Source organism: Bos taurus, chromosome 20 (genome assembly GCF_002263795.3).
Source record: "Bos taurus isolate L1 Dominette 01449 registration number 42190680 breed Hereford chromosome 20, ARS-UCD2.0, whole genome shotgun sequence".
Classification (NCBI taxonomy): domain Eukaryota; kingdom Metazoa; phylum Chordata; class Mammalia; order Artiodactyla; family Bovidae; genus Bos; species Bos taurus.
The window spans coordinates 65,678-93,063 of NC_037347.1; the positions used below are offsets into that span (position 1 = coordinate 65,678).

General features: G+C 37.9%; 1 protein-coding gene and 2 pseudogenes across 1 annotated transcript; 2 read left to right on the forward strand and 1 right to left on the reverse strand.

Moving 5' to 3' along the window:
* LOC112442968 (olfactory receptor 1165-like) lies at positions 6,700–13,416 on the reverse strand (annotated as a pseudogene).
* Positions 13,417–21,346: 7,930 nt separating this feature from the next.
* Positions 21,347–21,993, forward strand: LOC100295750 (transmembrane protein 60). Its single transcript, XM_002692538.6, has one exon. The coding sequence runs from the start codon at positions 21,497–21,499 to the stop codon at positions 21,896–21,898; it is 402 nt and encodes a 133-aa protein (XP_002692584.1). The 5' UTR covers positions 21,347–21,496; the 3' UTR covers positions 21,899–21,993.
* OR4P53P (olfactory receptor family 4 subfamily P member 53, pseudogene) lies at positions 26,146–27,052 on the forward strand (annotated as a pseudogene).

Below are 27,386 nucleotides of genomic sequence, written 5' to 3' on the forward strand. Positions count from 1 at the left end.
AAAGTATCAATGTTGATCCAGAAAAGTAAAAACTAAACTTTGAAATAGGGAGAGAATAGAAAATGTGTTGCGAAGCTCACTGGGTCTCTGTTTATAGTGTTTCTGTAAATGCTATACTTCTGCTTTATTTCAAATGCTAATGTTCACTTGTATGTCAATTATACAGCCAGTAATAATTTTCATTGTGTATGATCTTCAGAAACAAAGAACTAAAACATATTAGGTCTTGCTTTATTTCAAATAATAAAACTCATTATTATCAGCTGCTTTCAGGAGACATTGTCTTTGCGTGACTCTGAGCTGTGTGAAAACACCTGATATATACAATCCAATTACATGTATTGGAGAAAAACATGTCTTTAGGTTCCACAGTTTCTTACCTGCCTCACCTCCTGAGCTATGAGACAATTAACTTATATGCTAATTTGTATAATGGTAACATCTCTGCAAAACAGTTAATATAATATTTTCTTGGTTGTTGTATCTCCTTTCAATTCCTTTCTTATTCCTAGTTATTCCAAATTCTCAACCCATTCTGGAGCTATGCTATAAGACATACTAAACTTTTTCACTTATCTTGAATTAATTTTGAAAATGTTTAAATGTATTCTTCATAGCCAATTGTATTATTCATCAGAAGTTTCAAAACAAAATATGAGTTATGCTTCCTGTGATAATAGTTGAAACAATATTGAACAGAAAACTCATGTTTTTCCATTGTAGCAGATTTTGGAGTTTGGGTGACAAAAATAAGAACTGTGAAAGTACTGGAGAAAGCATATAGGCTTCAGAATGGATCAAATATATACTCTGCCATTTTGAATTAAGTTTTTAGTTCTTCCAAAGAAAAGTGGCTGGAAAACACCTATTTCAAATGGTACACCAGAATATTTCTTGATTATTACTGATCACAATAATCAGTAACTTTTCCTCTATAGTAAGATAAGAATAGTAACATAAATTTTAAATCACTAGATTGGAACTAGATACTTCAATAATGAATTCAAATGCTGTAAGACATGGTAGAACAGATATTTACCTTTTTATATATCAGAATTATGAATAATTGTTATGATTTCAAACACCTAATATGTTTGTGAAAACAAGCATGGACATCTATCAACTGGTGGACACATTGGGGAAGACAATGCAGAAATCCCTTCTTCTGGAAGCCACACGATAGAAACACTGTAGAATTTCAGTAGAACACTTGGTTTAAGATGCACCTTTCCTTATTTTCCTCTAGGTTTTCTCACCACACTATAGCTTTCTCTGATTCCCACCTGATGAACTTGTAAGAAAGATACCTTCCAAGGACCATGTCCACAACAGACCCTCTGTAACAAGACTTTGTAAGGTCTCAGCACTGCAAAGATTGATTATGACTATTATTCCAGCCACATTCCTTCAATTTAAAATGCTCTGTGCAAGATTATGGGAATAATTTTCCATGATTGTTTAATATAACAGTGACTTTAAGATTATAAATAAATGTTAATAGCAAATGTATAACATTAACATTATTCAGTATGACTTTTCCAAAAACTGCTTGGATCTATAAGTTCAACCTCATTATCACTTAATACATCCTTCTTAGTAAAGGTGGATTTATCAACCTCTGTTATATAGTACATGCCTATTTCTTTATAATTTATTTCCCCATTTTATTCTTTCTTATGATGTTTGCTTTAGTTTGCCACCTTCTTTTATAGACATGACTCATTGTTTCATCCCCTCTGTACACAGACAAACTTGCGTATTTATCACTCACAATTACTGTAGGTTATGAGCGCCGAAGAATTGATGCTTTTGAACTGTGGTGTTGGAGAAGACTCTTGAGAGTCCCTTGGACTGCAAGGAGATCCAACCAGTCCATTCTGAAGGAGATCGGCCCTGGGATTTCTTTGGAAGGAATGATGTTAAAGCTGAAACTCCAGTACTTTGGCCACCTCATGTGAAGAGTTGACTCGTTGGAAAAGACTCTGGTGCTGGGAGGGATTGGGGGCAAGAGAGAAGGGGACGACAGAGGATGAGATGGCTGGATGGCATCACTGACTCGATGGACGTGAGTCTCAGTGAACTCTGGGAGTTGGTGATGGACAGGGAGGCCTGGCGTGCTGCGATTCATGGGGTTGCAAAGAGTCGGACACGACTGAGCGACTGATCTGATCTTATCTGATATCCCTATTATTTATAAATATGGCTGTTACTGTCACTTTATTTCTAGAAAATTACAGGAAAATCTTGAAGACAAGGCCCACTTTGTGGGCCTTCTTTTGCCAAAAGAAGAATTCTCCATTTCTGACTTTATGGTTGATACCCAATGAGAAAACTAGGATATAAATTATTTGAAAGAAAGAATTGGAATATAACTCCATAAACCTTCTCAGCCAAAACGTGGTTCTTTGTGCACACCTTGTTCTACACATGTGTCTGTCTCCTACAAAGATTACTGGATCTTTGTATTTTCTTTTTTAAGTAAAACAAAAGAGACATGAGTCAACTCACCTAAATACAGAAGAACTTGAATGAGTCATTTAGTGAAGAACTCTTTGCTAAGATTAATGAACTCCAGCAATGCTGCTGCTTAGGACTTAATAGAAACACACCGGAAAAGGGTAGTAAAAGTGCCCAGTATTTTTCATTAATTATTTCATACTTTACGATTTTCCAACCTGTTAAGAAAACTCAGAGATACCAAAGATAAGATCAAGCCTGAAAAGTAAATCCTGGCACCAAACTTTATCACAAATATATGCCATCATGACCTTAGGCATGTGAAAACTAGAGAATATAACTGAGGTACTGCCTTGATGACTGCAATTCAACTAATTACATTTTAACTCTGAACTCTGTCCCAGGTGGTGTATTGATTGTATATTATTTCCCTAAAGCCTTAGGGCATTTGTATTATCAACTTTACTCATTTAATCTTAAAAAATAAAAAAACACCATTAAAAAAATCTATGTGGATATAAAATACATAAATCCACAAGGGGAAATTATACACGAGTAGATTTATCTTTTATTAATCCATATTTAATTTTTAAAATTTTCTTATGAAGGTATATATATATATATTCTTATGTTTCTAAACATATGGCTGCTAAATTATAATTATACTGTTTATACTTTACAATATTTACCATTTATACTTTACAAAATTTGTACTATAAACTTTATTTTATATTTACACTATTGATTCTATTGATAGAAAACAGATTCCATTAGCTTTTCAAATATAGAATGTTCTCAGATGTTTATATTTATTACTGAATCTAAAAAGAAATTTTGGATGATATGTTTTCTAAAAACATCTGTTTATGAAAAGGATGATATTTTCACTAATTTTGGTAACTACCCAACTTGGCTTTAAGGACACAGGTTAAAAATAATAACTTGATAGAAGGAGCTGAAGTGCAAGCAGTGAAAGATTTTACTTTCTTAGGCTTCCAAATCATTGCTTTATGGTGACTGCACCCATGAAATTAAAATGCACTTGCTCTGTGGGAGGAAAGTTATGACAAAACTAGGCAGCACATTCAAAACCAGAAACATCACTTTGCCAGCAAAAGTCCATATAGTCAAAACCATGGTGTTTCCAGCAGTCAGGTATGGATGTGAGAGCTGGACCATAAAGAAGACAAAGTGCCGAAGAATTGTTCTTTCAAATTGTGGTGCTGGGGAAGACTCCTGAGAGTCCTTCGGACAGCAAGATCCAACCAGTCAATCCTGAAGGAAATCAACCCTGAATATTCATTGGAAGGACTGATGCTGAAGCTGAAGGTCCAGTGCTTTGGCCGCCTGACATGAAGAGCTGACTCACTGGAAAAGACCCTGATGCTGGGAATGATTGAAGGCTAGTGGAGAAGAGGGCAGCAGAGGATGAGATGGTCAGATGGCATCACCGACTCAATGGACACGAGTGTGAGCAAACTCCAGGAGACAGTGAAGGGCAGGGAAACCTGGTGTGCTGACATGAAGAGCTGACTCACTGGAAAAGACCCTGATGCTGGGAATGATTGAAGGCTAGTGGAGAAGAGGGCAGCAGAGGATAAGGTGGTCAGATGGCATCACCAACTCAATGGACATGAGTGTGAGCAAACTCCAGGAGTCAGTGAAGGGCAGGGAAGCCTGGCGTGCTGCAGTCCATGGGGTGGCAAAGACTCGGACACAACTTAGTGACTGAACAACAATAACAACAAGCTTATTTCTCACTAGTGGAAGATTCAGAATACATTTGACTGGGTAGCTGTGCCCTATATGGGCTCTGATTTCTCCCAACTTGTACCTCACCATCATCATGGTGCTTCTGAGGTTATGATTCTCTTAATATTCATTTGAGAAAGAATAGATTCTTCTTCAAATAAATGATGCCAGGACAATTGGGCATTCACAAGTAAAATTATGGGATTGGACACTTGCCTCATATTATATACAACAGTTAACTCAGAAAGTGAACAAGGACCTGAATGAAAGAGCATAAACTATAAAACTCTTACAAGAAAAACACAGGCCTTACATTTCATGCCCTTGAGTTTGGCAGTAGATTCTTAAACAGGGAAACAAAACATGAGTGACAATAAATAAATAAATAAATTGCTAAATTGTACTTCCTCAAAATTTAAAATATTTGTATATTAAAAACATTATCAATAAAGTGAAAAGAAAAGGTACAGAAAAGAAACAATAAAGACAAGAAGTCAAATCAGGTACAACACAAAATTTACAAATGTCCAACAAGCATGTGAAAATATTCTCAACATATTTAGTTATTAGGAAAATGCAAATCAATGTCATGATGAGATACCAATTTATATCCACTGGATTTGCTATAATAAAGTATATAATAGCAATGATTAGCAAGGATATGAAGCAACCAGAAGAGTTATATATTATGCCTGGAAATCTAAAATACTACAGACATTGTAGAATAAGTTTGGCGGTTCTTCTCACATGGATGAACATAGAATTACTATTAGACAAAATGCTTAGCAGGGAAAAAAATAGTCTTTCACAAAGAGGTGTTAGGCTTTTCCCCCATTTCTGGCAGATAATATATATCTTATGTGATAGTAGACTCTATTTAGGGAGGAGGGTCTGGGTACACCTGACATCAAGGTGGGTGCGTGCTAAGTCGCTTCAGTGGTGTTTGATTCCTTGCCCCCTATGGACTTTAGCCCACCAGGCTTCACTGTCTATGGAATTCTCCAGGCAAGAATACTGGAATGGGTTGCCATGCCCTCCTCCAGAGGATCCTCCCAATCCAGGAACTGAACCCATGTCTCCTACATCTCCTGCACTGGTAGGCAGGTTCTTACCACTAGTGCCACCTGGGAAGCACCACAGCACATAGAATTCACTCCTTAGACTGGATGTGAGTTTACTGTGAAGTGTGTTAGTTGCTCAGTCGTGTCTTAATCTTTGTAACTCCATGGACTGAAGCCCTACCAGGCTCCTCTGTCATGGGATTCTCCAGGCAAGGATACTGGAGTGGGTTGCCCTCCCTTTCTCCAGGGGATCTTCCCCACCCAGGGATAGAACCAAAGTTTCCTGCATTGCAAGTGGATTCTTTATCATCTGAGCCACCAGGAAGTCCATGAGTTTGCTAGTTGGGCAAAATTAAATCAGGTTAACCAAGATTCTCTAATTGATATTAGCAGGGCCCCATTCAATCCACCATTAATGTTACTTACCAATGAAGTTCTCTGTTATGTTATCATTGTACATCAATAGCTATTTTATATGTAATTTGACTGATGTGAAATACTGTTTTAGATTTAGCTGGAACTATTTCTGAAGTGTGCATTTCTTAATTTTATTTTGATGATTTATGTACAAAAAACAAATAAATTTTATATTAACAAGTAGAATTTTACCAAATCTTATTCAGGATTCTGTGGGGACAGAGACATGACTTCTTTGCACTTATAATGTACCAGTTCTTTCTATGTGGTGTTAATAAATATATCCTTTAAATTTAGGCTTCCCTGGTACCTTAGATGGTAAAGAATCTGCCTGCAATGCAGGAGACATACGTTTGATTACTGGTCATGCAGATACCCTGGAGAAGAGAATGGCTACCCACTCCAGTATTCTTTCCATGGACACAGGAGCCTGGCAGGCTAAAGCCCATAGAATTGTAAAGAGTCAGACATAACTGAGCAACTAAGCACAGGAATGTCTTTTAACTTTAGTGTCTTAGTGTTGAACAACTCTTAGTTACTATGATTCAACTCATGTAACTCCCTCATGGTTAACTATAAAACTTTCATGACAACTCAAATCCACTCTTCGATTGACTTATAATGACTTAAAGAAAAGAAAAAAAGAAGACTCACCTGAACAGCCAAATGGTAATGTGTCTTTACTCAGAAATCTTTACATGACAAATACTTTATCTAGAGACTTCAATAGTCTAGGCTTTAATTAGGTGTTATTTATTATTTTATTGCTAAGTCTCTACAGTTTACTAAAGTGGTTGAATGATGTATCAACAAGGGAATTTCATTAAATGTGTGCACTGTTTTCCTTCCTAAAAATTGGAATTTGAAATGCTATTAAAAATGCTACAAAACTTGGACAGTTCTCCACAGTGCTCTTGTAAATGAAAAAGCAAACCTAAGCCATTTTACATTCATTGACATAATAATTTGGTATTGACTCGCTTCCTAGCTGGAGAAGGCAATGGCAACCCACTCCAGTACTCTTGCCTGGAAAATCCCATGGATGGAGGAGCCTGGTGGACTGCAGTCCATGGGGTCGCTAAGAGTCAGACAGGACTGAGCGACTTCACTTTCACTTTTCACTTTCATGCATTGGAGAAGGAAATGGCAACCCACTCCAGTGTTCCTGCCTGGAGAATCCCAGGGATGGCGGAGCCTGGTGGGCTGCCTTCTATGGGGTCTCACAGAGTTGGACACGACTGAAGCGACTTAGCAGCAGCTTCCTAGCAGTCTGTTTCACATCTTTGTTCCCGAGGCTGTAGATCACTGGGTTCAGCATGGGGATGACCACTGTGTAAAAGACAGAGGCCACCTTGACCATGAGCCATGAACTCCTGGAGTTAGGAACACAGTAGAGGGAAAGGATGGTCCCGTGGAAGATGGTAATGGCAGTCAGGTGGGAGGCACAGGTGGAGAAGGCTTTGTGGAGCCCCCCAGTTGAAGGCATCTTCAGGACAGTGATAAAAAATGAAAACATAGGAGGTGAGAATAATTATCAGGCTGCTTATTTCATTAAACATGGCAGAGACTAAAATGATCTCCTGGCTAATGTAGGGGTCAGAGCAGGAAACAGCAACAATGGCTGCGTGCTCACAAACAAAGTTATTTATGATATTATTTCCTCTAAAGGACAATTCGGATAAAAAGTGGGTAAGAGTCAGGGAACAGACTGTACCCCCAAGAGTATGATGCACCCACCAGTAAGGAACAAAGCTTCTGGAACATGACAGCTGTGTAGAGAAGAGGGTTGCAAATGGCCACAAATCAGTCATATGCCATCACTGCCAACAGGAACGTCTCTGTCACCACAATATGCAGGCAAAGGAGAACTGCATGATGCATCCTGTGAAGGAGATGGTTCTGTCTTCCACAATCAAGTTTTCTAGTAGCTTGGATGTAACTACTGTTGAGTAACAGAGATCAACAAAGGACAAATGTCTGAGGAAGTAGTACACAGGGGTGTGGAATTTGGGATTTATCTAGATAGTTAGGATCATGCCCAGGTTCCCCAGCACACTGACGGAGTAGATGGTTAAGAATAACAGGACAAGAGGTATCTGGAGTTCGGGATATTCTGAGAAGCCCAAGAGAATGAAAGTGACTTCAGCATTCTGGTTTTCTTGGTTCCTGTGGACAAAATATAAAAGTTGATTCAGAGAAATCTGCAGCAAAATTTGAAAGAAATGTAATGTTATTCCCTCAGTATTGTGGGATGTTTTTGTGACTCCATGGACTGTAGCCTACCAGGTTCCTCTGTCCATGAGATTCTCTGGGCAAGAACACTGGATGGGTTGTCATGCCCTCCTCCAGGGGATCTTCCTGACCTACGCATAGAATGAGAGTACTTATGGGGAAAAAGAGTGCATTGAATTATTATTATTTTTTAAATTAGCCTCTTTCCCTCCAAAATGCCTCTACTGTCTTTTTCTGACATTAAAATTCATTCTTTTCAAAGCTACTTCCTAAATTCTTACCAAAACCTGAAATGGCACTCAGTATAAAGGGAAGTTCATTCCACATAGACTTCTCTAAAAATTCTATATATCATTAGGAGTTGAAATTAAACACTCTGTTATTTTCACTCAGGTTTTATAACTTTATACTCCAAGAACACATATAACACTTCCAGATTTCCTGTACATGTATAACTATGTCATTCACATATTCCCCAACTCTTTTTCTTCAGTTATTCCTTTACATTCTTAAACATGTGATTAATTCCTGATTTCCTGAAAGTATGTTTCAATTTAACATGCAAATCATAGAGCACATATTCTCTAACTGAAAACGCTTTTTTTTTTTAAAGTCAGGATTTGTTCCCTATGTCTATGGTAACAAAGTTTGAATAGTCCAAGGTTGAAAGGGAAATCTTCACCAAAGATGAATTACAATTTCTGATGCACACTTGTTCCTTCTTCCCCACACTCCTTCTCCACACCTGTAGCTTTTCTCTCCACCTTCCACACTCTGTACTTGTCAACAGGCTTGGGGCCAATGTTCCCAATCGCCTATGTAGTCCAGGAAGTGTCAGCCATGCTCAGCTGTGAGCACAGGTGCTGTGCATAGTATTTATCTTCTTTTCTGTGCAATTACCTTGGTATAATTTTCCCATTGCAGACCCACTATGTGCTCAGCCCTGTAACAGGCATTTTAGAAACTATAAAATTATAAAATCTCAGCCTCAATTTGTTTCTTAGAGCATTATTCCAGGATATAATCCATATAAGCACAGATGACAACTTATAGTTCTTGTTTATTATTAAAGTTTGTATGTATAAAGGGAATGAAAATATTGTGATCCAGAAAAAAACAAAAAATTTCCTTGTGATGTAGCATGGTGAACAATAATAAATGTGGTGAAAGATAACTAATCAAAGACTTCTAGTCAACTAAACAGGTAATCTGGCAGTTAGATTTATACACGTGCTTGTTTGCCTCCTGCAAAGATTAATGAAGTATATTAGGAACATATTATATTCCTTTTAAAGTGAAATAAAAATCAACTCACCTGAGTGTAGAAGAATTTGACTGGCTCATTTAATAAAGCTTCTTTTCTAAATTCAATGGATTCCAGGAAAATTTATGCTGAGAAGTCATTTTTTTAATATAGTAATAAGTCTGAAAAATAGTTAACAGGAATCTAGAGTATATTGCAATGAATATTTCAGAAAATGAATTTCTCTTATAATGTATTAAAAATATATTCAGACTTGAAAAGGACTGAGAAAAGGACACCAAAAAAGGAAACCAAAAAAGCTGAACCCTAACATCAAACTGTAACAAAGGAAACCAAAAAAGCTGAACCCTAACATCAAACTGTAACATATATATGCCACCAAAACCCCAAGGAGGTTAACCTTAGAGAGTATTATTTAGCTATTGCCTTGAGACCACAAATGGGGCAATTAGATGAAATAATGTCTGTGATACTTTGGTTGCATATGCATTTTTTTCCAAGTTTGGGGAACACTTTCATCATGCACTCTAGTCCGTAGATCTTTTAAAAATGTTGAACTAGACACTATATTTTGTCTTTAAATACTTGCAAAATGCAGAAATATACAAAAGCAAAATCAACTATTGGGTAACAATCCAAAGATTCTTAATTTTTGTTGAATTTCTGGTTGTCCCCCTGTATCTGTGGGCTTCCCTCATAGCTCAGTTGGTAAAGAATCCTCTTGCAATTCAGGACACCCTGGTTCAATTCCTGGTCAGGCAGATCCCCTGGAGAAGGGATAGGCTACCCACTTCAGTATTCTTGGGCTTCCCTTGTGGCTCAGCTGGTAAAGAATCTGCCTGCAATACGGAAGACCTGGGTTTGATCCCTGGGTTGGGAAGACCCCTTGGAGAAGGGAAAGGCTACCCACTCCATTATTCTGGCCTGGAGAAGTCCATGGACTGTACAGACCATGGGGTTGCAAAGAGTCTGTCACAACTGAGCGACTTTCACTTTCTCTGTATCTGAGGGACATATTGACATGTTTGGATGTAAAACTTATACAATATGAATCATATTATAGTGTTTTTTACCCTTTCTTTAACATTGTGTTGTGAGTTTCATTTTCTGTAAAAACCATTGGTTTTCTTAAGATAATACAACTTGCATTACTATTACAAATATGAGCACAATTCTTTTTTATTCTTACATTTATTATTGAAATTGGAAAAAAAACTGGTATTCTATTTTTCAGTTTATAGTCTAGGTTTATGGGAAGTATAGTATATTTATTATTTAAGAAGCTGCCATATCTTAACATATAAACATCTCAACTCCAATAACAGTTTAACAGAACAGGGAGCAGCACTTTTTTCTGGAAAAAGCTGTACAGTAAATACTTTAGCCTTTATGGGCCACAGTCTCAATTTCAGCTATGCACTTCTGTATCTCGCAGCATGGATTCACCTGTAGGCAATATGTAAATCAATAGGCATGACTCTGTTCCAATAAAATTTTATTTATAAAAGACAGTAGGACAGATTTGGTTTGCAGATCACACCTTGTCAACGTATGCAATAGAAGGCATTTATTGATTGTTCAAAGTCTAAAATTATTTCCAGATGAGTAGGCAGATGTCCTCTGAGTGGCAATACAGAGATTTAAGCTTGTTCTCAATTATGGCTTATGATAAAGTGACTGGGTGCATGTGTGTTAAGTCACTTTAGTGGTGTCTGACTCTGTGAGAGGGTATGGACTGAAGCCCGCCAGGCTCCTCTGTCCATGGGATTCTCCAGGCAGAACTCAGGAGTGGGTTGCAATGCTCTCCTCCAGGGAAACTTCCCAGCCCAGGGATCAAACCTGTCTCTCTTGGATTGACAGTTGGGTTGTTTACCACTAGCGCCACCTGGGAAGTTCAACAGTGGGATTGTTATGGTATAATTGTAATGTAGTGAGAGAAATAATAATTTGCTTTAAAAAATACTACACTTTTCTGCATTGCCACTGTGCATATTTTTGTGTTTTGCTTATTTATTTTTCATTAAGCTTTTGTCAAGCATATTAAGAGTGTTCCTCACATGTTGAGATACTTGAATAATGACCAAGATATTTCCTGACCAATAAAATCACAATAGGACTTTGAACTTTGAGTCAAACTATAGTGTTAAGATAGATTGAAGGGATAAGAAAGAAAAACAAAAGACATTTTAAGCAGAGAAGACAGTCTGAACCAAGGTAGGAATTTGAATGTTCAAATTGTTTTCAATTAGAAGTAGAGTTTATGCAGGGCAAACTTTGGGAGATGGCGAGGGACAGAGAAGCCTGGCATGCTGCAGGACATAGGGTTGCAAAGAGTCTTGCATGACTGTGAGACTGAACAACAACAAAAAGTATGAGATATGATCAGAGGACCAGAGAATCTAAATCATGTAAAGAATGCAATTAGGATTAGTACTGATGCTGGGAGGGATTGGGGGCAGGAGAAGAAGAGGACGACAGAGGATGAGATGGCTGGATGGCATCACTGACTCGATGGACGTGAGTCTGGGTGAACTCTGGGAGTTGGTGATGGACAGGGAGGCCTGGCGTGCTGGAATTCATGGAGTCGCAAAAAAGTCGGACATGACTGAGCGACCGAACTGAACTGAACTAAACCGATTGCTGAATAGAGTGGAAATAGAGTTCTATGCCCACAGGACAAGTATGTAGTAATGAAGAGAGTGTGGTTGTAAAACGGTGTCGACAATGGGAATGAAATGGACTCAGTTTCAATATTATAATCATGGCATTCAATGCAGTTGCATTAGTTGTTGATGTAAACAGAAAGAATTAACTCCCATTTTCATTTTGTTTCAGAAACAAACATTATATTCTTGACAGCATCTCATTGCAGACGAGTCAGTGATTCCCGGAAGCTAGCAATAATTACATAGGCACCTGCAATGAGAAGTAGTAAACAGTGAGGTGTAATGTGGGAGCTAGAGCATCTGATAAACCAACCAAAGGCCTGAAGACATCTGGAACACGGAGGGAAAACAAAAGGGGACTCTTACCACTGTCTTCAAATATTTCAAGGCTAAAATATGAAAGAAACACTGACCTTTTTTCTGTGTCCTAAGGACAGAAATTTAATTTTAAATGAATTAACTTTTAAAGGCCGCAGGAAGCTAATTTCAGACCAACAACAATAAAAGAATTTTCTATTTTTTTCTCCAGTGTCAATGAACAGAATAGTGTGAATGACTCAGAGTCTCTGGGTTGCCCAGTTTCACTAAAAGTATATGAGAAGGGGCTCTAGAGACACAAACTTGAATGTAAACAAAAGGAAGGGGAAGACTTTTCCGGAAGAATGTAGACAAGATATTAAATTCCACAATGTCTCTCTACATTTCCCATATTCTGTGACTGGTCCTCACACTGGCCTAGAGATTTCACTAAGATCACTTTTTGCTTGGTGTTCCCAAAATACTGTTTTAAAATTATCTGTATAATTCTCAAAATCCATAATTTACACATCTGTAACAGGTTGACTTAACTACTCCATCTGATAAAAAATCTATTACTGTAACTAAGTAGTACATTCTAACCACCTTAATACATAAGGATTGAATTAAATACAAACTTTATTAATCTTTGTCTATAACTGAGGAGGGGCTTCCCTGGTGACTCAGATGGTTAAGAATCCTCCTGCAATGCAGAAGACCCAGATTTGATCCCTGGGTTGGGAAGATCCTCTGGAGGAGGAAATGGCAACTCACTCCAGTATTTTTGCCTGGAGAATTCCCATGGACAGAGGAGCTTGGTGGGCTCTAATCCATGAGGTCGCAGAGTCGGACACAACTGAGTGACTGAGCACAGCACTTAACTGAAGAGATCATTCCTATAAGTGTATGTAGGTAAAGCATGCTTAAAAAAAGTAAGAAATTCAATTCAAAATAGCCTCCTAAATTCAGTATGACATGTAAATCATAATTTTAGATAGATTCCTGGTGGCTCGGATGGTGAAGATTTGACCTGCAATGCAGGAGACCTGGCTTCTATCCCTAGATTGGGAAGATCCCCTGGAGAAGGGAATGGCTACTCACTCCAGTATTCTTGCCTGGAGAATTCCATGAATGGAGGAGCCTGGTGGGCTATAGTCCATGAGGTCATGAAGAGTCAGACACGACAGAGCAACTAACACTTGCACTTTTTTCCCTGCATGTATTTATGTGTAGATACCTCTGAGAATGGCAAGTATGAAGTGCAGGCCATCACGGGCACCCTGGTGTCTAGTGTGTGCACAGGCAGTTTTATTTATCTTTCTTTGATCTGGTCTGGGGCTCCAGTCTGGCACATATTCAGAAAAGATTAAAGAATTAAAGTAAATCTGATAGTCTCAGTCCAGTATTATTTCTTATTACACAAGAGGTTATTTTTTCCGCTTAAGTTTATATACAGTTTAAATACTAGTTTGACACAATGGGAAGGAAATGCTGGTTTTATTTTCCCCAACATTCCCAGTTTGACCCTACATTATCTATTTGTCGTTTCATTCTCAGCAAAATTACACAGTAATTGGTAGAATTTTTTCATAGGATCTAAGAGTATAAAGTGCTAATCGCTCAGTCATGGTTGACTCTTTGCAACCCTGTGGACTGTAGCCTGCTAGGCTCCTCTCTGCCTGGAATTCTCCTGGCAAGAATACTGGAGTGGGTTGCCGTTCCCTTCCCGAGGGTATCTTCCCAATCCGGGAATCGAACCCAGAATCTCTCACATTCTAGACGGATCCTTTACCTTCTGAGCCTCAAGTAGCATAAAATCCCTCTGCAAATTAGTAGCAAAGAGTATGAATTTGTCTTTCCCTAACAAGTGATGCAATGGCACCCCACTCCAGTACTCTTGCCTGGAAAATCCCATGGCTGGAGGAGCCTCGTAGGCTGCAGTCCATGGGGTCGCTAAGAGTCAGACACGACCGAGCGACTTCACTTCCACTTTTCACTTTCATGCATTGGAGAAGGAAATGCAACCCACTCCGGTGTTCTTGCCTGGAGAATCCCAGGGACCGGGGAGTCTGGTGGGCTGCATAGCCCAGTCTATGGGGTCGCATAGAGTCGGACACGACTGAAGCGACTTAAGCGACTTAGCAGCAGCAGCAACAAGTGATACAAATAGCATATCCACTAGATGGCAGAGTGACACGGTAATTTAAATCAAGGCACAAATAATGTGCATTGATTGCTTTAGATAAAAGTAGCAGAAACTGATAGAAAGCAAGATGTTCGTGGTTTAAATATAACTTTGAAAACATTTTATTCTGTGAAGGAAAAATGTGCTCTGTCATGTCGACCGACAGAGGATGCTGAGGCCACCAAGCCATCAGCACGGCTCCTGCACCCCCACCTCCCGCTCAGGCTGCTGAGCCCTGAGGAACTCTCTAGAACAGAGCTGCACCCTGAGGGAACACAGGATAGAAAAGAGCAGGGCACTGGCCCTAAGTAGTCAAGGTGCAGCTCAAAGGGATGATTTCAAGGAGCCCGACTGTTCCCTTTCCCAGGCACAGAAAGCCCTAAATTCATTAACGTGAGCTTTCTGGTTTTAATTTCCGATAATCTTCTGATGGTCTGACTGCCTGGTTTTTGTTGCAAAAATGCATATACATCCTGACTCCTCCCTTCCCTTTTCAGAGCAGTTTCTCTGAACTAACTGAGAAGTTGTCTTCCAGGTTTGTGTGTGGGTGGCCGCTCAGTCATGTCCGACTCTTGTGACCCAGTGGACTGTAGCCCACCAGGCTCCTCTGTCCATGGGATTCTCCATCAAGAGTATTGGAGTGGGTAGCCAATTCTTCCTCCAGGGGATCTTCCTGACCTAGGGATTGAACCTGGGTCTCCTACATTACAGGTGAATTATTTATTATCTGAGCCACCAGGGAAGCCACTCATTTTCTAGGTTTAAGTCCATAGAATAAAAAATAATTTTGTTTTTAGGTTTTTTTTGTTGTTGTTATTTGTTTGTTTGTTTTTTGGTCCGTTAGTAATTTCATGTCTCTTTCAGGAATAAGGAAACCAGTGTTCAAAGATGGCAATTTACTATATCACATTCAAGCAGCAATTCACCTTTGATTTTTATCTTTGTTTTTCCAATTTTCATTTTGGAACTAGGAGTGATACATAATCACATAGTTTAGGTAATGAAGAGTGTTAACACTTCATCTCAATTAATTTTATAAGAAGTAAATACACAAAAACATGGTTAATAATATGTGCAAATATTAGTATAAATATTAAAATCCTTACAGAAGCAAATACTATTAATATATTACAAAAACAAGAATGCATAATGAATGGGAGAAAATAATAGCAAATGAAGCAACTGACAAACAACTAATCTCAAAAATATACAAGCAACCCCTACAGCTCAACTCCAGAAAAATAAATGACCCAATCAAAAAATGGACCAAAGAACTAAATAGACATTTCTCCAAAGAAGACATACAGATGGCTAACAAACACATGAAAAGATGCTCAGCATCACTCATTATCAGAGAAATGCAAATCAAAACCACTATGAGGTACCATTTCACACCAGTCAGAATGGCTGCGATCCAAAAGTCTACAAATAATAAATGCTGGAGAGGGTGTGGAGAAAAGGGAACCCTCTTACACTGTTGGTGGGAATGCAAACTAGTACAGCCACTATGGAGAACAGTGTGGAGATTCCTTAAAAAACTGGAAATAGAACTGCCTTATGATCCAGCAATCCCACTGCTGGGCATACACACTGAGGAAACCAGAACTGAAAGAGACACGTGTACCCCAATGTTCATCGCAGCACTGTTTATAATAGCCAGGACATGGAAGCAACCTAGATGTCCATCAGCAGATGAATGGATAAGAAAGCTGTGGTACATATACACAATGGAGTATTACTCAGCTATTAAAAAGAATACATTTGAATCAGTTCTAATGAGGTGGATGAAACTGGAGCCTATTATACAGAGTGAAGTAAGCCAGAAAGAAAAACACCAATACAGTATACTAACGCATATATATGGAATTTAGAAAGATGGTAACAATAACCCTGTGTACGAGATAGCAAAAGAGACACTGATGTATAGAACAGTCTTATGGACTCTGTGGGAGAGGGAGAGGGTGGGAAGATTTGGGAGAATGGCATTGAAATATGTAAAATATCATGTATGAAACGAGTTGCCAGTCCAGATTCGATGCACGATACTGGATGCTTGGGGCTAGTGCACTGGGACGACCCAGAGGGATGGTATGGGGAGGGAGGAGGGAGGAGGGTTCGGGATGGGGAACTCATGTATACCTGTGGTGGATTCATTTTGATATTTGGCAAAACTAATACAATTATGTAAAGTTTAAAAATAAAATTAGAGAAAAAAAAAAAATTAAAAAACCAAAAGAATGCATAATGAAGTTATAATGTTATTAACATATATATATAATTCAATGACAAAGCAAAAATATTAATAAGCCATAAACTATAAGAGATGAGAGGAGAAATAAAAAGACTCTAAATTCAAACTAAAAATAATATATGATATATATATATATATATGTGATTGTGTTTCTGTTATAATCCCAAATGACACAATTACATTATATCACAGAAATCTACTAATAAGGAATAGAATTTTTTCCAATCTTTCTTAAGAAGTTTTAAAAATTGACTATGTCTTAGCCCATAAGTAAAACACAACAATTTTAATAATAAAATTATCATTTATTCAGTTCAGTTCAGTCCCTCAGTCGTATTCGACTCTTTGAGACCCCATGAATTGCAGCACGCCAGGCCTCCCTGTCCAACTCCCGGAGTTCACTCAAACTCATGTCTATCGAGTCGGTGATGCCATCCAGCCATCTCATCCTCTGTCGTCCCCTTCTCCTCCTGCCCCCAATTCCTCCCAGCCTGAGAGTCTTTTCCAATGAGTCAACTCTTCGCATGAGGTGGCCAAAGTATTGGAGTTTCAGCTTTGCATCAGTCCTTCCAATGAACACCCAGGACTGATCTCCTTTAGAATGGACTGGTTGGATCTCCTTGCAGTCCAAGGGACTCTCAAGAGTCTTCTCCAACATCACAGTTCAAAAGCATCAATTCTTCGGTTCTAAGCTTTCTTCACAGTCCAACTCTCACATCCACACATGACAACTGGAATGACTAGACGGACCTTTGTTGGCAAAGTAATGTCTCTGCTTTTCAATATGCTATCTAGGTTGGTCATAACTTTCCTTCCAAGGAGTAAGTGTCTTTTTAACTTCATGGCTGCAGTCACCATCTGCAGTGATATTGGAGCCCCCCAAAATTAGAGTCTGACATTGTTTCCACTGTTTCCCCATCTATTTCCCATGAAGTGATGGGGCCAGATGCCATGATCTTAGTTTTCTGAATGTTGAGCTTTAAGCCAACTTCTTCACTTTCCTCTTTCACTTTCATCAAGAGGCTTTTGAGTTCCTCTTCATTTTTTGCCATAAGGGTGGTGTCATCTGCATATCTGAGGTTATTGATATTTCTCCCGGCAGTCTTGATTGCAGCTTGTGTTTCTTCCAGCCCAGCGTTTCTCATGATGTACTCTGCATAGAAGTTAGATAAGCAGGGTGACGGTATACAGCCTTGACGTACTCCTTTTCCTATTTGGAACCAGTCTGTTGTTCCATGTCCAGTTCTAACTGTTGCTTCCTGACCTGCATAGGTTTCTCAAGAGGCAGGTCAGGTGGTCTGGTATTCCCATCTCTTTCAGAATTTTCCACAGTTTATTGTGATCCACAAAGTCAAAGGCTTTGGTATAGTCAATAAAGCAGAAATAGATGTTTTTCTGGAGCTCTCTTGCTTTTTCCATGATCCAGCGGATGTTGGCAATTTGATCTCTGGTTCCTCTGCCTTTTCTAAAACCAGCTTGAACATCAGGAAGTTCACAGTTCACGTATTGCTGAAGCCTGGCTTGGAGAATTTTGAGCATTACTTTACTAGCGTGTGAATTGAGTGAAATTGTGTGGTAGTTTGAGCATTCTCTGGCACTGCCTTTCTTTGGGATTGGAATGAAAACTGGCCTTTTCCAGTCCTGTGGCCACTGGTGAGTTTTCCAAATTTGCTGGCATATTGAGTGCAGCACTTTCACAGCATCATCTTTCAGGATTTGAAACAGCTCAACTGGAATTCCATAATCTCCACTAGCTTTGTTTGTGGTGATGCTTTCTAAGGCCCACTTGAATTCACATTCCAGGATGTCTGGCTCTAGGTCAGTGATCATACTATCATGATTATCTTGGTCATGAAGATCTTTTTTGTACAGTTCTTCTGTGTATTCTTGCCACCTCTTCTTAATATCTGCTGCTTCTGTTAGGTCCATACCATTTCTGTCCTTTATCGAGCCCATCTTTGCATGAAAATCTCCTTAAATATTATTTGGAAATATTAAAAATATGTCATAAATATAAAATAAAACATGAATAGAAAAAAAAGATTATGCCAAAAAAGAGTTGGTTGGACTCAAGAAAGAGATTGTAAAAAAAAAAAAAAAAGAATTTTGTGAGAAATCAAGATTAAATTGCAATGTAGAAAAAAAGGGATTAGGGGACTTCCTTGGTGGTTCAGTGGTTAAGAATCCACCTTGCAACACAGAGAACACAGGTTCAATCCCTTGTTGGAAACTAAGATCCCACCTGTGGAGGAGCAACTGACACCCCCCACCACAGTGAAGAGCCCAGGCAGTGCAATGAGATATCCCTGTGCCACAGCTGAGACCTGATACAGCCAATGTAACTAAGTAATTAAAAAAAAAAAGATAGGAGAAACAAACATTGCATGATTTCCCTTACATGAAATAGAAGAAGAAGATTCACAGAGGCAGAGTATATTAAAGGATATCAGTGGCAGAGGGAAAGGAGGATGAAGAGTTATTACTTAATGGGTGTGAAGTTTCTGTTTGGAGTGATGAAAATGTTTTGGGAATATATAGCAATTACACAATATTGTAAATATAAGCAATGCCACTGAGTTGTGCACTTAAAGTTGTTACAAGTGCCATTTTTAAAAAATGTGAACATTTGAGGAATATGGTCTCTGGAGCTTGAATAAAATGCTGTCAGAGAAGAGAAAATATTGTCTCCAAATGTTACTGAGAAATAAGAAAAACGTAAGTAACCACAAAAAGACTTGGTGTTACCTTCCATTACAGGGATGAGGTATATAAAGGAGCTATTTGGGTAAACTGTGGACAGAAAAGTCAACAGTGAAAGACATTGAGGAAGAATGGACAACAGATTGTGGTAACTTTTCAAAGTGGTTTTATTATTGATAGGCTACAGGAGATGCATGCTGGAATAGCCAGCATGCTCCACAAACTGAATTGAGGCAGCATCAATGTTTTCCTTTTACCTGCAACAAAGAAAGAGTTTCCTTCTCTTTCTTTGCCTCTTCTTTCTGAGGTGTGCATGTTATGAGCTTTATTTCCAGGTCATCTGAGTTTTCTCACAATAGCCCCCAATGAAAGTTGTACTTAGTTTCCATATACACATAGAGAAAATATGATTTGGTCGATATAATTATTTTTAGGTCTTTGAATAATGTTCAGAAAAGTTCAGCTTCACTTTGGTCACATTATCCCAAAGGGAATTTCCAAACTCACAGAGATACTGCAATAAATGTCTGCAAGTTAAATATCTCCCTGGTAAAGTTGCTTAGAAATCAGATAGGAACCTTATGTTGTCTTTGTTTTAATGTTCACCATAGAATATAATAAAAGTGTTATTTAAAGAGAAATAAAGAATAGTTGCCAACATAAATGATGGCACCATTTTGTTCTCTTAAACATTAAAATAAGACTGGGAAAAGCCTTTTGAATTTGCTTAAGAAAAAAGCTGGACACCTTACCTTAGAGAACAGGTAACTTCTATTTTCAGATTTCTAGAGAATTATTTGTATAATGAGACATATTACTTCATAGTCATAGAATTTACTGGTTAATTTACATTATGGTACTGTGAAATATTACATGTACCCGAGATTTAAGCCAAGTGAGTTGGACATGAATTAACTTTTCTTTAATCAATCCACAATTAATCAGATCAATATGATTTTAGACTTTATTATTTAAATATAATTTAATGATCATTTGCCCCTTGGCTAATGTTTGTTAGAAGACTTTAACCACATTTTCATACATTCAACATTTGAAACTATTGCTCTATCTACCTGGTAACACAGAGCATCTCTTTCATGGCTACACATTTTTTGTACAACTCATGTGTGATAACTTACCCTTCCTATGTCAATTGCATAAAGTAATAAAAATGACAGTGATAAACATTTTTTCATAACTTGGGGAATGTTAAAGGGAAGCTAGTAAAGCAGAAAGTCTGTGACTTAAATTCCAGTAAAGGATACAGAAAATCTGTTAAGGAAAAACTCAAGAAGTACAAAGTATGTTAAATCACTCACACTTTCTATTAATTGCCTGAATGTGCCATATTTGTAGCTTGAGTTTCTCACTCCTGTATTTAAAAACACCACTTATTCTATTACAAGTTGTCCAAGACAGGGCTGTCTATTAAAAGAGGAGGTTAATGAAGATGATCTGAATAAATATTCAGAATAAATGAAAGAGTGGCTAATAGTGCATGGTAAGATTTAGTTCTGTACAGTTTGGAGACCACCCAGGTTGGAGACAACCAGGGTTTCAGGGCAAGTGACTGAGTTTTAATATATAAGACCACTCTTAAAGGTCTAGTCTCCACAGTAAGCCAAGGGAGTGAGAAGTGGGGGAAGGTTACAGGGATGGATTTATGTGACCTTCAAGTGATTTTTCTAATAGAATACTAGGAAAAATTAGAAAGCAATTCTAAAATGATCTTTCTGAGTCTCTATCATTCTGAAGTAAATTTTACTATAAGCATTCTGTGTTTTTATGTCTCTTAAATACATGACAAAATAATTATAATGATAATGATATGTAATTAAAATGAGTTTTCATTTCATTCTATCAAATATTGAAATAAAATTTATTTATTTGACAAATGCATACTGAATACTTAAAATAATCAATGTATAGAGTGAGGATATAATGGGAAAGCCAACAGAATTAATAATTTAATTCATGGAGGTACACCCAAGAGAGCCTGTACTGTGGTCATTTGAGGAGGTGGAATTGAGGTCCCTTTTTCTTGACTTCATGTGATGGCTTCTGGATTTAATGGGGGAGAAGTGTGGAAAAGGCCAAGGATCCAAACTGGCGAATTTCCTGATCTTCGAGCCCCTCTCCGCTCTCCAGACAGCAGAATTGCTGGGGTATATTTTCCTTTTTTCGACCCTGCTACAGCTTCTTTAAATTGTTTAAATGAGAATGTCCTTGGCTCAGAGAGTACTACTCACCTGGCTTTTCACATTACTCTTCTTGATCATGTTGGTGTTGAAACTGGATGAGAAGGCACCTTGGAACTGGTTCCTCATATTTATTCCAGTCTGGATATTTGATACTATCCTTCTTGTCATGCTGATTGTGAAAATGGCTGGGCGATGTAAGTCTGGCTTTGACCCTCGACATGGATCACACAATATTAAAAAAAAAGCCTGGTACCTCATTGCAATGTTACTTAAATTAGCCTTCTGTCTTGCACTCTGTGCTAAACTGGAACAGTTTACTACCATGAATCTGTCCTATGTCTTCATTCCTTTATGGGCCTTACTGGCTGGGGCTTTGATAGAGCTTGGATATAATGTCTTTTTTGTGAGAGACTGACTTCTAAGGACATCAGCTCATTTTATTGCTGTTCAGCAAGCTATTATTAAAGTGTACTGAATCTTTGCAAGCTTGAAGAATGCCAGAGAACTGAGAAAAATACCAAATGTAATTTTATACTGCTCCCATTAAAATAGTCTTGGTGACTTCTAGTTGACCCCAAACTTAATCATTCAATATTTGAGTTATTAATACCCTTATTGTTCTATATGAATAAAGTTTGTTTTGGATCTTAAAAAAATAATTTAATTCATGATGAGACACAGTGTCATATAATTGATTAAATGAGGAATGTATTGTCTAATCTAATTCATTAAATCCTTCATAATTTGTCATTATCCAGTCACAATCTTATTATGGGAGAACTAGATAACTAACTTACTAAATGAGAATTTCAATAAAGCCTCCTGGATGATTTTGTCTTTTTTTCACCTAGCACAATTCTTGACACACAGTAATTGATAACTGGTTAATAACTTTTCCCACATCCAAGATCGGATCAGATCAGATCAGTTGCTCAGTCGTGTCTGACTCTTTGCGACCCCATGAATCACAGCACACCAGGCCTCCTGTGCATCACCAACTCCGGGAGTTCACTCAGACTCACATCCATTGAGTCAGTGATGCCATTCAGCCATCTCATCCTCTGTCGTCCCCTTCTCCTCCTGCCCCCAATCCCTCCCAGCATCAGAGTCTTTTCCAATGAGTCAACTCTTCGCATGAGGTGGCCAAAGTATTGGAGTTTCAGCTTTAGCATCATTCCTTCCAAAGAAATCCCAGGGCTGATCTCCTTCAGAATGGACTGGTTGGATCTCCTTGCAGTCCAAGGGACTCTCAAGAGTCTTCTCCAACACCACAGTTCAAAAGCATCAATTCTTCAGTGCTCAGCCTTCTTCACAGTCCAACTCTGACATCCATACATGACCACAGGAAAAACCATAGCCTTGACTAGATGAACCTTCATCCAAAAGAGATGAGTTTTATTTTCCTTTCTTTAGAGATTAAACAAGTAAAATGGCTCAGAAAGTTTATATAATCTGTTCCAAAGTCAAACATTCACTGTTCAACATAGATTTGAATGGCATAAATTTTGTTTGGTTTTGTTTTTCATTATGTCCAGGTTAGGGAGAAAATGAGGCACTGGCCCTAACTCTCACCAAGATAAGATTGTTTTAGAGAGATAAGCTAAAGCACTTAACAGTATCTGGTAATTATTAGAAAAAAAAATACGAAGCAAGGTAGATAGTTCTAAGAACCACAAGACTTAGAATATTTGAGTAACCATAGCATGGTGGGCTGTAGTTAGTGAAATCTACCTGGAAGTAGCAGATTTCACAGAGTTTAATACACTGTGATAGTGCTGAGCAAAGATTGGTTTGAAACTGCTAGTCCAGGTTCACTACTTCAGGGAATCATTAGGGATTCCAGAGAAGAATACTTAAGTATGATGGAGCCTTCTATACACCTGGATTGGATAAAGGGAATTTAAAATATCAGGCTATAAAGGATCCAAAGAAAAGGAAAGCTGGAGGAGTTGTGTTTCTTTCTGAGACTGGATCAGTTAATCTTAAAGGAAATGAGAGACAATAACCTGGAGGGGAGTTGTAAATTTATTCTGATTTGTTTGGAAAATAACAGTCATCAACATCCAGCTATTGACTCCTCAAAATTTACGTCAGAACCATGGACAAGGAGTTAGGGTCCAGCAGAGATCCTTAAACATATAGTTTAACTCCCATTGCTTATTGATGCCTAAACTGAAATACAAAAAAGGGGTGTGGTATACTCGTGCCAACAAGTTAGAAAATAGTACAACAAGATGAAGGAGACAATATTTTGCTTCATTTTCCAAATAGTCCAGTATTTTAAAGAATACCTTCTGTTGATATAATTATTAATTTTTTAAAATATGAAAATGACGCTTATAGACATATGAGGCACACTTTCTTATTTTCCATAGAAATACCTGAAAATAGGGAAAAATGCTTTCAAGTTGTTCAGGAATATAGATTATGGTTTTGAGTCATGAATTAAACAGTTTTTATATTTTAAAATGCAAGTTAATTTGTAGGTATTTTTCACATATTCCCTCTCTTTCTAATGGCCTAGACTGAGTGCATTTTCAAGATTAAAATTTTTAAAATAATTTTCAATTTGTCTGAAATATTCAAGTATTGGTAAGACAAAAGAATCTGCATTTTAAAAGCTTTTGTTTATTTTCTTGGTAATTCATAATCATTTCATTGATTTTCCACTTTTAGTCTGCAAATGCACTTACCAAAATGGCATTTACATTGTCTTTTTCAAATATGATTTGACCTGCTATCTGATAAAGAATCTCAGAGGTAGGATTTTAGACAAATAGTAAGGGAAAAGACGCTGAGAAGATATAAGTTAATTGATCAATTCATGCAGTAAGTCAAGTATTAAATAAAGAATAATCTGTGATTGAATATAGAACTTACAGTGTTTCCCACCAAATCAGAAGAATATAATTTAGGGGAGAAGTTAGAATAGAGCCCTGCATTCTTTTAAATTATTGGGAATTATTTTAAAAGCCTAAAATGTAATTGTTAGTTGAATGAGATGGTTTATTTGACCACTACAAATATCCTCTCTTCACTATTCAGTTGTTACATACTTAAATGTCATTTTGTGGCCACTGATGTTGACTCTTATACACTAGATAGATTTGCAGTTTTTCTCTTCCAGACCCTACTTTATGTACACAGATTTGAATGGCAATTTCACTGAAAATGAAAAATAAGGAGAGGAGCATTACAGATTTGAAAATAAAGTGTGAATATATTGGTTCTGAAGTTTGGAGTAAAAGAAATAAAATATTTTAAATACTAAGGCCTTGTGTTTTATATAGTTGAAGTAAAGAATTTTGGTGTGATTTAGTGGAATGATTAATTCTCAGTAGTTCTCCCTAGTCTATGCTTCTTGAACTTCTGCCAGGAGAAAGGTATTGGTTTGTTCAAAGGCATAATAGTTATGAGCATATTATTAGAGCTGGTTTTACATTACTTTACAGCAGTGACTAGAAGGAGGAGGAGGTAAAAATAACAGGAATGGAAGAGAGAAAAGCCAGCCTGAGATACTGAGACATGTGATATAGGAACAGAAAGAAGCAAACGTTTTCAGGATGACTGATTATTAGGAAGAGTTTAACAGCTTGAGTACATCGCTTAGAAAGAAGCCAATTTATGCAAGTGAGTAAGACACTGTATGAGACTAAAATTCAAGTGAAACCTACTATTAACCTCAAATGCCTTACTGAACGTAAAAAACAAGTTTTTTAAAGTTTGAGGTGATACCTTTGAAAAAATAGAGGTAATTATACTTTGCTTGTTATCCTTTTGTTTGACTATAAAATATAATATTCTATATGTAAATTAAGCACATTTGTAAATTAATAATATTTGTAAATTAGGTACAACAGACATATAGCTGATTTTGGCCATGTATATAGTACTTTGGCCACCTCATGCGAAGAGTTGACTCATTGGAAAAGACTCTGATGCTGGGAGGGATTGGGGGCAGGAGGAGAAGGGGAGGACAGAGGATGAGATGGCTGGATGGCATCACTGACTCGATGGATGTGAGTTGGAGTGAACTCCGGGAGTTGGTGATGGACAGGGAGGCCTGGCGTGCTGCGATTCATGGGGTCGCAAAGAGTCGGACATGACTGAGCGACTGAACTGAACTGAACTGATATACCTCATGATTCCAAATTGGTTGATTTTTTCTATTTATCACATTTCCACCTAGGATAGATGGAAGGAAATTTCTCACATATAACATTATCCACATATAAGTGCTTTTTTATTTTCTCTCAAGGTTTCATTTCTGTGTCTATTTTCTCAATAACAAATAGTGAGAATAGGAAAGGGATGACTTATTTTTTTCTACAGTACCATTTCTTGAATTCAACCAGGGCATATTATCCAGTTATGTTTGATAATACATGCTAATAGAATGGTTGCATAAATATGCTGCATTCTACAGGGTTAGTTTTTAAATCAGGTATCAAAGTTGCTTATCAGGAATTAATATTTTCCAGAGAGGGACAAAAAGAATGCAAGGAAAGCCTTTCAAAATAAAAATCAAATCTTTTTCTTCAAGTTTTGAATGCTTTCCATTTTAAAATGCCCATGACAAGGAATAATATACATCATCGTATTTACATATTTGTAAGGATTGATAACTATTTAATTTCAAGTGGCTACAAACTGCTCTGAGTCATGGAAAATAGGAATAACATCACAGAATTTATTCTCTTAGGACTTTCTCAGAAAAAGGAAATTGAAATTCTCTGGTTTTTACTGTTCTTACTTTGTTACGTTGCAATTCTGATTGGAAACCTACTTGTCATGATTTCTATCGCCTCCAGTCAACTTGTGAAGCAGCCCATGTATTTCTTTCTGAGTCACTTCTCCCTCGCAGACCTTTGTTACACCTCCACTGTGACCCCCAAGTTGATTGCTCACTTGCTGGCAGCAAAGAAGATCATTTCCTACCATGGCTGCATGACACAGCTCTTCACCATGCACTTCTTTGGGGGGATTGAGGTCTTCATCCTCATAGGGATGGCCTATGACCGCTATGTGGCCATCTGCAAACCTCTGCTCTACACTCTGATCATGACCAGACAGAAGTGCGTTGCCATGATTGCTGCTTGCTGTGCTGGGGTGTTCCTGCGTTCCTTGGGTCAGTTTCTCCTGGCCATCTTTTTACCCTACTGTGGCCCATGTGTATCCTTTGCTGAAACTGGCCTGCACTGACACCACCAGAATTGGTCTCCTTGTCATGGCCAACTCGGGCCTCATGGGCCTGGTGACTTCTGTGGTCTTGTTGGTCTCCTACGCTGTGATCTTGTCCACTGTCAGGCCCTACTCTGTAGAGAATCGCTGCAAAGCTCTCTCCACCTGCAGTTCCCACAACACTGTGGTGGTCCTCTTTTTTGCTCCTTTATTCTTCATTTACATTCGACCAGCAACTACTTTACCAGAAGACAAAGTGTTCGCTCTTTTTTATACTATCATTGCTCCCATGCTCAATCCTCTAATCTACACATTGAGAAACTTGGAGATGAAGAATGACATAAAGAAATTCTGGTGCCATATCGCAGTAAGAAAGGAAATGAACTAAAAGATACCTCTGATTTTCACTGCTGAACTTGGTTGAATATATGGATTTTCTACCATGAAGACTTTAAAATGTATAACGCTTGCCTTATATGCTTTTTTGTTTCATTTTGTTTTAGCAATATATAGATTTAAGTACGAGCAAAAGCTTACAACTCCCTGGATTTATCCAGACTCTGCTGTGCTCTTTTCTAGTTTTCTTGTTTTCTTATTTATATCTCCTCTTCCCCTCTGATCTTTTGGCTGTGTAATCAATTTAGATATTTAGCAGTAGACCACAAAGGCATCATGTAATACAAATCAACACTGAGAACCTATACAGCCCATTCTTGTATGTG

What these genes read in the sequence shown, in the direction of transcription:
- LOC100295750 (XM_002692538.6), top strand. Translation starts at nt 21,497, where the DNA reads ATGAGAATGTCCTTGGCTCAGAGAGTACTACTCACCTGGCTTTTCACA.